This window comes from Poecilia reticulata, unplaced genomic scaffold (genome assembly GCF_000633615.1).
Source record: "Poecilia reticulata strain Guanapo unplaced genomic scaffold, Guppy_female_1.0+MT scaffold_280, whole genome shotgun sequence".
NCBI classification, from domain to species: domain Eukaryota; kingdom Metazoa; phylum Chordata; class Actinopteri; order Cyprinodontiformes; family Poeciliidae; genus Poecilia; species Poecilia reticulata.
In genome coordinates, this window is record NW_007615059.1 from 56116 (window position 1) to 67569 (window position 11454).

At 37.9% G+C, this 11454-nt stretch overlaps 1 protein-coding gene across 1 annotated transcript in view; it reads left to right on the plus strand.

The window, feature by feature from the left end:
* Positions 1-11454, plus strand: part of LOC103460734 (protein FAM19A5-like) — a 61305-nt gene that overhangs the window by 39373 nt on the left and 10478 nt on the right. Inside the window, exon 2 of the mRNA XM_008403020.2 lies at positions 7986-8135. Within this exon, the coding sequence (XP_008401242.1) occupies positions 7986-8135 (150 nt within the window). The remainder of the gene's footprint in view (positions 1-7985; positions 8136-11454) is intronic.

The following is an 11454-nucleotide window of genomic DNA, read 5'->3' on the forward strand; positions in this document are numbered from 1 at the left end:
CAGAGTTGACATACTGTAATAAATATTTAATCTCTGGAAAAAAGTAAGAAAAATATGTAGTTTAATGTTTGACAATGACTGATTTATAAATCAAGTCATTTCTCAATAATGTATAAAAAATAAATACAAAAACATTGTTTTTTGTCTGGAAACATTAAATGTATATTAAATTAATAAAACACTGTAAAAGTGAGTCTGTTCATTAATGTCAATATAAAAATGATGAGAATCATTTCTATCAAACAAAAACATTGTGCTCTTTATTCAGAAATGCCCCAAAATATAATGGGCTTTTAAGTTTTCATGGATTTAGGGTGTTATTTCCATGGAATCACTTATTCAGCCTGAAAGAGTGAGTGTATGGGAACGAGTGAGCAGACCAGAGCCAGATTGTCATGATTAAATGGGATGTAGTCCTTTGTGTAAGAGGGTGGACCTCAATGTGAATTGTAACCTCTCACACGTAGCCCTGCTACTCTGACTTTTGACCGTTGTGTCAACTCCCAGCATTGTGGTAAGTTTTAACTTAACTGGATGAGAGTCTGCTTCTAATTTGTTAGTCAGTTCTTCACTAACAAATGTGTTGTCACTTTGTGTGTCCAGCGTAGACTAACTCCTCTTTAGATGGACTCTGGGCAGTAGAAACCCACACAGGAACAATCATGGAGGTGCTACCTGACTGACCCACCTGTGACACTCAGCTGTGGCTGCTGTAGAATCACTTTCTGGAGCTCTCAGGTCTTTCACTTGCCTTGTGATGCTCATTGTGCTGACAGGTGGGGTGTTGTCCTTTGCAGGTGTTACATGTGTGGCGATGACAGCAGTCTTTGGCATTGTGGCCCACCTTTAAGCACCCATAGCACAGTTTGCTTTCCTTCACAAATGTCCGTTTGTCATCTAATGACATTTCCATAAAGCTGGGGCATTTTGACAACTGATGTCTTTCATCTTTACAGAACATGTAGGTGACCTTTAACCTTGTGCCATTTAACATTGTTTCATCTGCATGCACTGTAGCATGTGTTGTGAAGACTTGAGTTGTAGATCTGCTTGATTAAATCTGATTTTTCTGAAGATGAGCTGCTTGAATGGAGTGCATATGAAGAAGTCACAGGATTGCATGCTATTTCCGCCTCAAGTGTCATAAACTCTGCAAAATTCTTGAAAGAGGGGAAATCTTTACCTTCCATGACAGCAACTGTGACTTGACGATTCCATCGTGTTGCAAGTCACTCTGGAACCTTTGGCAGGAACTTTTGGTTTTCCTCACAGTCACTTAAAATCTCCAAGCCCTTTACATGTGGTGTTGCTTGGAGGCATGTTGTGAGAAAATCAGAAAATGCTCTTAAACCTTCTGCATCCTTTGAATGAATTCTTGGCCATTTTGACAGTTTGTCTCTAAATGCCTTCTGAACAATGAAAGGCTGACCGTAGCGCTGGTCAAGCCTCTTCATTGCATCTTTGTATGCATCTTCATCACTGCAATAAAATATTGCCGTCTAGACATTTAAGAGCCTTTTTAATAGATATAGTTTATCAGCAGAAGATMTACCTTTTGCAGTCCATCAGTGATATGAATGAAACCTTCCATTGGATGTAGGTGATGGGATCTCCGCTGAACACTATGGGTACAAGGGCTGGGACTCTGTTTACAGCTATGCTGTCTTGGATAGCTTTAGCCAGCTGGAATATATCTGTGAGAAGTGATGTTGCAGCAACTTGAGGGTGTAATTGTTGTAGTGGATTGTTCGCAGGAACTGATGCACATTGTTGCCAGGGTGGTTGATATGAACTTGTAGAACCAACTGCAGCTGGTTGTGCAAAGCTCTGGTTGATAACAGAAGCCCTATTGTTCTGTATCATTAATTGGTTTTCTATGTCAACCTTTAATTCCTTGTCATAAATCTCTACTTTTGCACGTACAGCTTCCCTTTCCTTTTCAGTTTGTAAGCGCTCTAGTTCAAACCTTTGTTCATCCAGTTCCCTCCTGTATTTCTCCTCCATTTCTCTTATCCTTTTCCTTTGTTTGATTTCCTCTTGTGTGATTTTATACTGAGCTTCCATTGCAGCTAGTTCTGCAGCTGCATCAATTGATGCTTGCTTCAGTCTGGTGACTTGACCATGATGCAGTGCCAAATATGGACTTGGCATGTTCAAAGGTTAAGAGGTGATGGAGACGATGGAGACGCTGCCTTTCTTTATCTGCATCAAAATCATCTTTCGCTGCTAAGCACTCAGAAATTATTTTCATTATATCTCTTGTCACTGATTCACACAAATGCATTTTGCGCCTTATGACTTGGGCAGGCGCTTTACGCTCTCCCAGCTCGTTGTAGATTTTTGTCATGTCGTTTACAGTCTTTTCAATATTATCAGCCATTTCTGCTAGCTGTAAATCCGACATGTCACCTTGTAGATCTTCTCTGTACGCTCTGACCTGGCCTTTCCAACGTTCATAAATGGTTAGCAGCTTCTTCTCTTTTAATTTGTTCATCCGTTTGAAATAAYAGCATTTTTTCCGTAGGTACACTAAGCCGTTCTGTTCGTCTCAGTAAAATTCATCAACTGTTTCGTCTGTTCCTTTTCAATCAATCAAATTTTATTTGTATAGCACATTTCAGCCGCAAAGCATTTCAAAGTGCTTTACATAATTAAAATAAAAACAGCATGTGACATTGAATAAACAGAAAGACAAAGAGAATTTTTATTTAATTTTTTTTTAAGAAAAAGAAAAAAGGCTAAGAAGATAAAAACATTAAAACCCGTTCCCCTTGTAGGACTTCAGTTAAACGTCTCACACCTCAGAGTTTTTCACGGAATTTAAGCGCCTGTCGTCACCGGACTCCGCAGTCCGTTTATCACGGGTATTATCCAGGCCCCGCCGCCTAACAGGACAAGGTCTCCAAACCTTGCAGCACCAGGCTCCGTCCACCTATTACACAAAATTTTTCGCACTAGGACTTTCGTTGACCTACACAGATTTTTGTGCACTACCTCTCACACCTCAGAGTTTTAGTTAAGATGTGATATTCTCTCACACATAGATATAGATTCGTTTAACTGGGACGTTTTCCGGGGGGCTTTACATAGACAGTGTGAAAGAGAAATAAAAAGAAGTTAATAATTAGATGAAAAGTAAAGCAAAGACATCAAACCCCTCAATTTAGCCATAAGCAACTCTAAACAGGTGAGTTTTAAGTTGAGATTTAAAGGCACTCAGTGTTTCAGCTGTTTTACAGTTTTCTGGACGTTTGTTTCAAATCTGTGRTGCATAGAAACTGAATGCTGCTTCTCCTCGTTTGGTTCTGGTTCTGGGGATGAAGAGCAGAACCAGAAGATCTGAGGGGTCAAATTGTTTTTCCATATTTTCCGTTATGTTAATAAACGTTACCGGACAGCTGCTGCAGCTCGCTGCTCCGTGTCATTGCCTTGCCGTTAATTGATATGGCTCTTAATCCCGAAACTCTAACTGCCGAGGGCGGAGCTCTCCTCCTGAGGTCTAAGCTCTTGCTGTAGCAGACCCCCCTCAAATCAAGGATGTTGGCTTTACTGGTGAACAGGTTTATTTGCGAGTAAACCCTGAGTTTCACTGAAAGAGCTGTGTACAAACAAAAAACAGTGTAAGCTACAAACAATGCTCTTACAACCGTAACTTTTGAACTAAAATAACATTCACTACTGAAATATCAACTTTGACTCAAAACTAAACCAGTATTCATATATAATACAGCAAATTTACAATTCCAATAGATCAATAAAAGAAATATCCTTATAGACAAATAAACATACCCTGTGTCTCTATAAAAAGGGGGCCGCTAATAAGATACATTTTGCTAACTCTGTTGCAACTTGTCTTCCGTTCTTTATCCGTCGTTAAGCTGCCGTTCTACAATATAAACAACGGAAGCTGTCTTATCAAAATAAAAGCATAAAATTCAAAAACCGGAAGTTAACTAATGAAAAGACCAATAAGTGCAAAAAGGGGAAGACAATAATAATACAACAAATAACTCAAACAACCTGGGGTTAATTACAATGTAGAATAGTAAAAAACCCAGAATAAAATTTGAAATGTTATAATTAGGGAAAGAGAAAGRAGGTATGGCATTACCCGACTTTAGAGAATATAATCCTTCAGCCCAAATAACTCCCATAATAAATATAAGTGCCAAAAATTATGAAGCAAAATGGAAAAATATAGAACAAAGAGTCCATGGAAGAGAATTGCAGAGTATCATTGGAAATACTTAGACTATACACTTAAGAATGTTAATACTGTCACTAGTTTCTCACTGGGTAAATAGTTATATATAATCCAAAAATGCAAATTGGAGAGACAATTACGTCTGATACAGTGGCCAGCTTATAATAAATACTTTATTCAAGACCCACAAATTAAACAATGGCTAGAAAAAGGTTTAACAGCATTATGTGTAGTCCTTAAAGATGGGCACTTAAAAGTTTCCAGGAGCTACAGCAAGAGTTTGCTCTAAGAACTCAATGTCATTTTAGATACCTACAATTAAGGGACTTTTATAACAAAAAGATCAAACATAAAATACACCCAAACAAAAATGGGATTGTCAAAATTCTGATTGAAACCTATAAAGGTAAAAAGCACAGAACAGTATCTTTACTTGATAAATATCTGTTGGAAAATATAGGCACTAACACAATGGATATTAAAACAAAATGGGAAAGGGAATTGGGAATTATGCTAACCGAAGATGGCTGGCTGAGTATCTGGAAGACCCAAATTACGACATCCTCYTCTAGAATTTGGAGAGAACATTGTTGGAAGAAAATAATCAGATTTTTTGTAGTATCCAAAATTACCAGTAAATTCAAATCTAGAGTTCAACTATGTTGGAGAGATTGTGGAGTATTTAATGTTAACCACAAGCATATTTTCTGGCTTTGTCCTAGAATGACACAGTTCTGGGACAAAATACACAAAGAGATTGTAACAATATTGGGCTACCCAATACCTAAGACCTGTTTGGTTTTATGTCTTGGTCTCTTGAAAAATGCTGTACTTTATAATGATTGTTGATTGTTTAAAATTCTGCTGGTGGCAACCAAAAAGGTAATAACCAGGAAATGTTGCCAATCTGAACCTCCTACCACAAAGGAATGGGCACAAACTGTAAACTCATTATTTGAGACACAGATTTAAACATGCAGACTAAGGACACAAGAACAGCAATGCCAGGACAAACAGGAAAGATGGGCAAATGTCACATCAATGTTACAGGACTATTTTTTTAGATATAATGGGTCCCCTTGAGTTATGAGTTATTTAATTAAGAGTCTCCACTTAGTGTGCAGTTTGTTTATTTTCAGTTGTTTTGTTTTTCATGTCCCTTACAGTTTCTATGTATTGTTCAAGCTTTTTTCTTGATTGTACTTTAAAATTATCAACAAAAATAAAGTTATAAAAAAAAATAATAATTTTCAAATTTTCTCTAAAGGGTACTTATTATTTTATTGTGCTAATTTTCAGGAGCAAGTTGTCCATACAATTTTAATATATTGACTATTTATATAATTCTGTAGTAGTATATTAGCAATGTACTCTTGAAAAATGCACAATGTAATTTTGTTCAGCTTAAAGTGTGTTGTAAATCAGTGGTCACCAACCTTTTTATTACCGCGGACCAGTCAAGACTTGGAAAATTTTGCTGCGGCCCGGTGGGAGGGGGTGGGGCAGTGTTGGTGTTTCCACGGAATCTTGACTATAGCCCAATTGAGATGTCTTAGAGTTTTTATCACAAGCCTGTGAGGTTTTCCCTGACTGGGAACGAGAATCCAACCTGCTGAATGTGACAGGTAGCCAATCAGAAAGCGCGGTGACGTAAGAACAGAGGGGAATCCCAAACAGCTGACATATCGCGCAACTGAGTCCGGTGGATATCGGAGATGATATGTGGAAATGTTTATTATTAAATGTAAAGGTCATTATTAAACGTTTATGTTTATTCAGTTAAAAATGTTAACTATGAAAAAACATATCCACCTCCAAATCATAGTGCAGCAAATAGAGCGGCTGCTCCCGTCGTCTTTTATCCACCGCCTTTTCTTTTTGTTACGTCTTTTATCTCTTAAAATGACTCCACAAACTATCACTATTGTTTCTACATCGTCATCCGTGTTTGGTTATTCTAAATTCCCGCTATATTAGGTGTATACTGGATTATCCTCTGGAATCGGGATGTTCCTGACTGGAATCGGTTCGTGTTGCTCCTGCCTTGGACACACGAACCGATCGAACCTGTTGGACTTTTATCAGCTCTGTGGTCACAGAGGTTTGGAGAATCAGCCGACATTCTTAAATCTTTCCGTCTAAACCAGACTTAAGACTCACAAGCTCTATTCATCTCCTCTCGACCACTGCCCAAATGCTCTGACTCTGGTCGCTATGGTAACGTTTATATATCCCTTCAAAATAAGATACAGATGTGCCACAAAAACGAACATTTTACTTTCGTGAAAATTTTAACTCACGATAATGACTAACGGAGCCCTGAGCTTGTTTCTCTGCAACCAGACGGTCCTATCAGGGAGTGATGAGAGACAATAACACCCGAAGTGTTGCTTATATCCACAACCTGCTTGGTCTCTACGTGGCGAAGCAGCTTGAAGCTTCATTGCCTCATTAGCAGCCGGTCGCCGCATGTTACGCAGAGCGGCTTGTAATGTGGGACTCACCTACCGGTCCAGGATAAATCCATTCTCCTGTCTCTTCTCTGGGCCTTTTCCCCTTTGCAAAGAAACTTTCCAAAGACATTTGATCTGTTTCTKACTCATTTTGCTGCTTGTGGGCTCAATGTTGGCGCGCAAGTAACCGAGAGAATCCGGTTAAAGGATTTTCAAAATAAAAAATCCTCCAGACTCAAATAATACACAAAACGGAAATATTTAATTATTTCTTGCGCGGCCCGGTACCAATTGGTCCACGGACCGGGGTTTGGGGACCACTGTTGTAATTGATCCTTCTGTGTTCTGGTAACCTGATATGTTTGTAACATGAGTTTGTAGAAGCATGTAATGTACAAAGTGGCAAAGCAGAATAATAGACATTAAGTAACTGAAAAGTGTACTTCATTAGCAATTATGGTAAACCAAAAGTGTAACTGGATCATACAGTGATCACACTACTAACATATAAAATATGTAATGCTTATATACTTAGAAGGCATTCTAAATATATTTTAAATGTAATTTGATCACAAAAATAGTACACTTAAGAAATACCAATCAAATACGTTTATATTACATAAAAAGCTGTGCACTTAAAATAGACAATGTATAACTTTAGTTGTTCCAAAGAAGCATGTGATAGTACACTTAGTACATTAGTAAATTGTGTTTTCTACAATTTAATTACTATTAAAATACACCAAGTACAAAAGTAGTTGTTCCAAAATGACGTTCAATTCAAGTATACTGTCTGGCTTCGAGTATGCTCAAGTATGCTAAAATTGAACATACTTAGTATATTTATTTTTCACCAGGGGGTGCTCTTTCTGTAAGCTACATGTGGCGCAGGGGTTAAGCACAACCCACATATGGAGGCCTTAGTCTTCACAGGCTTGATTGGCCTGGTGACCTTTGCCACATGTCTTCCCTCTCTCATTTCCATACTCTTCTGTCATAACACTCTCAAATAAAGGTCACTAGAGCCAAAATACCTTAAAAAAATTAATAAGCGGACTACAACACGTGTTACAATAACAACTATAAATGTTGAAAAATTTTATTTAGAATGAAGCTATATTATTTTCAACAAATTCAAATTAGTTTACTTATAAATCTTACATAATATGTTATGTATTAACTTAAAATGTATCTTTTTGCAAATATATATATTTTTAAATTGTATCTAGCTTCAATAATGAAATCAGGTCTTTTACTTAGTGAACACATCAAGTGGCACGTCAATGTCATGTAATTAGATCATTTTCTCTTTAAATGCTCTCACTCAGGTCAGCTGGTTTCAGGAACCTGTGAGATCGTAACTCTGGACCGACACAGCAGCCAGCCCAGGACAACTATCGCCCGTCAGACAGTCCGCTGTGCCTGCAGGAAAGGACAGATTGCTGGGACAACACGAACCAAACCGGCCTGTGTTGATGGTATGATTTTTGCTTTTCTCCAAAGGCTGAAGTTTTTTTAAGGGAACTGCCCTAGAAAAGCACATGGAGGACACAAGATAAGTAACCAATAACGTGATCCAGAGTTCTTTCTTCATACTTCGCTTTATTGTATTGCCTCAGCCAGTCCACACAGTCTTCCGTATATTTGCATTTTCCTTCAACACACATGGATTATACATATAAGACTTCAATTAAGTGGTACTGAAAAAAGTAATTTTTTTCTTAAAAAGGGTTACATTTTGTGCTTACTTATTATTTTTCTCTGGAGAGTCTTTAAAACATTTTTGAGAAACTGCAGAGGAAAAGCTGAGCTGCTGTTTATTTTATTTCATTCACTGTTTGAATGCATTCATGGACTAGAACAATTTGAAATAAGTTCTGTCAATCATGGTTGTGTTTATATATCTTTTTTTAATTCTGCTGAAAACCATTTCAGCATTTTACAGAGCCTGTAAGGGGACATGGAGAAAAGAAAAAAAAAATACAAGCCCTCACTTACTTCCTCGAGATCCAGAGAAACGTTTTTAAAAAATTGCACGTTTCTCTTTTGGGTAAAAAGGTCTGTTTATACAGTTTCTGACAGTAATGATGGTGGAGTTTAAACAGAGACATTGAGGACAATTTACATTTCCTACGGTCTAGAGATGTCCCAGATGARGATATTATGAGTTTCAAAGCTGAAGTTGGTTTCCTATGGAGCTCGTAAGAGGACATGGAGAAGGGGCGAGGGGCAGGAGCTTATTTTCTCAAGCACCTGACTTACTTTCTCAAGATCCTGAGAAAAGTCTCAAAAAATTGCGCGCTTCTCTTTTGTGTAAAAAGGTCTGTTTGTACAGTTTCTGCAAAACCAATAGTGGTGGTGGAGTTTAAACAAAGACATTGAGGTAGGGTTGCCACCTTTCAGAAATTAAAATAAATGTTAATTTAAAGAACAAAGAACCACGGAGCGTGTCGCCTGACTCTCATGGGGTGGGATGGCCACTGTAGAGATAGACAATATTTTATGGCTGTTTTTTGTTTTTAAAAACTGATCCATAGGACAATCCAAAATTGTACTCCAATCAGAGTAGCATACCTTAAAAACGTTTCATTAAGCAGGTGCAAAAAGTATTTGGTAAACTACTCAGGTACCGAGTCACTGATCATAACACCTGATTTCAAAATGTGTCCTCAAACAGGGCTCCAATAGTATAAAAGTTATGTGAAAATTCTGGTACTGTAGAGATTATTACCAAAATATTAATAGAAATAAGGAGTTAGGTTTGAAGGCTGGTTCTAGACTAAATTTACCACAAGGCCTGGGTAGTCAGTGTGTTTTCATGGGGACACTTAAAGAAAAAACAAGACAAAAATAGAGCAATATTTCATCATTTGATATATTAAATAAGCCAAAGAGCCACTTGTGTCTACAAAGATACAGGTTGCAGATCTCTGATCTAGCAGATGGAAAGTATGATCCTATTTCGATACAGCAGCTAAAAGTGCAGCACTATAATTTTTAATTTAATGTTAAAGTAAAATTGTTAAGGTTAAAATAATCCACCACTCAGTATTAACAAAATACATYTATTTAGCATAATTTCTTCTGTCCCCTTGTTGGCCCCCATCTAGATCCGCCCCTGGGCAAAAGGTCTGTGTCTGACATTAATAAAAATGACCACTGAACACTGAAAAAATAAAAGATGCTAAAAAATTTTAATAAAACAAACAGAAAGTCATAACAAACATTTTTAAAGTAGGAAATATTTATCTATTTACTGTTAATCTCTTGATTTGTTCTTTAAATGACCATTTATATGATTTTGGCTGATATTATTATACATTAAATAAGCAAATAATCAAACCATACCAGTCTACTAAAAGCACAATAAGAAACTGAATCAATAATAAAATGTTCTGTACCATATCAGCCTCAGGAGAGTGAAGGATAAGGAGACACTGATGTCTGGTTTTTTAGGCTCTGACATGTCTGTAATTCCTCTCCTGATCCATTCATACAGTAGCACGGCGCCACAATGGACACATTTGTTTTAATTGCCTGTGTTCATCCTCACTAACCCTGAGATTTGAGTCTTCCCTCTCACGTCTGTATCTTTACGAGAGGTTTTGGTTCTAAGGACCAAGGGGGTATCKGGTTGAGGATGTTTTAAAAAGACGCGGTCAATAGCAGCTCACGGCGGCTACGCAGTGTCTGTCTCTAGGCAACCACAACAGTGTCGGTCTGTAACTTTCTACAATTCAGAGTCTACAATTCTGACAGTGTGCAGCAAGATACATTCTTGGAATGGTAGTAATTTAAACGCTGAATTAACATCACATTGTTTTTTGTTTTTGTTCCTTTTTAAGTGACCACAGTGGATTGAGTCATCGCCTATGATGAGAATGGCCTGAAACGATTGGCCATGTTTGAATTCATGAAAAGGCTCTCACCATGATTAATGTTGACCACAACATTGCAAGAACAGCTATAATTGTTGAGCTAGTGATCACATTTCCCGACACCTTCAAGGGGCTGCTTCCAGGAAAAGAAGACAACAAGAAGAAGAGCGCTACAGGAACACTATAACGGAGGAGATGGTTGACACGATCAGAGCAAAGTCAAAGCTAAGACTGTTGAAACAACCTTTTTTTAATGTTAAAGAATAAATCATTCTGTTTTAGTTTTTGATTATAGCTAGCTATTGGGGCTGTATAAATAAATCGATTCGGCGATCTATGTCGATATTTTCCGCCCTCAGAAAGTATCGGTTTTTCATCCGCGAGCAGTGGCGGCTGGTGCTAAAAAAACTGAGGGGGGCGCACACAAACAAACAAACAAAACAAATCTTAAAAAATAGCACTATTTGAACATGAATTTTGCCCTCCTTTCCTTCTGCCTTGCAAATTTCTCAATTACATTCTTGTTAAAGTCAGTCATCTCTGTGACCAGTCTTTTCTCCATTGACAACATGGCCAATGCATTCAGCCTGTCCTGAATCATTGAGTTTCTCAGAAAAGTCTTGATTCTTTTCAGAGTTGAAAAGCACCTTTCAGCTTCTGCTGTGGTCATGGGTGTGGTGATGAGGATCTTCAAGAGCGTGACAGTTTCTGAAAAGACTTCTTCTAGATTGTTTTCCATAAACAGCTGGAGTAGGCCCACAGCACCACAACAGGCTTTGAACTCTTCCTTGCTGTAGATGAGAGTAAGCTCTGTCTTCAGTTTACCTCGACTGACCACTGGATCGGCTTTTAAGGTGTTGCTCAGTGCATCTTCAGGAAATGCTGTGTTGTATTGTTCAAATCTGTCCCCCTGCAGGAG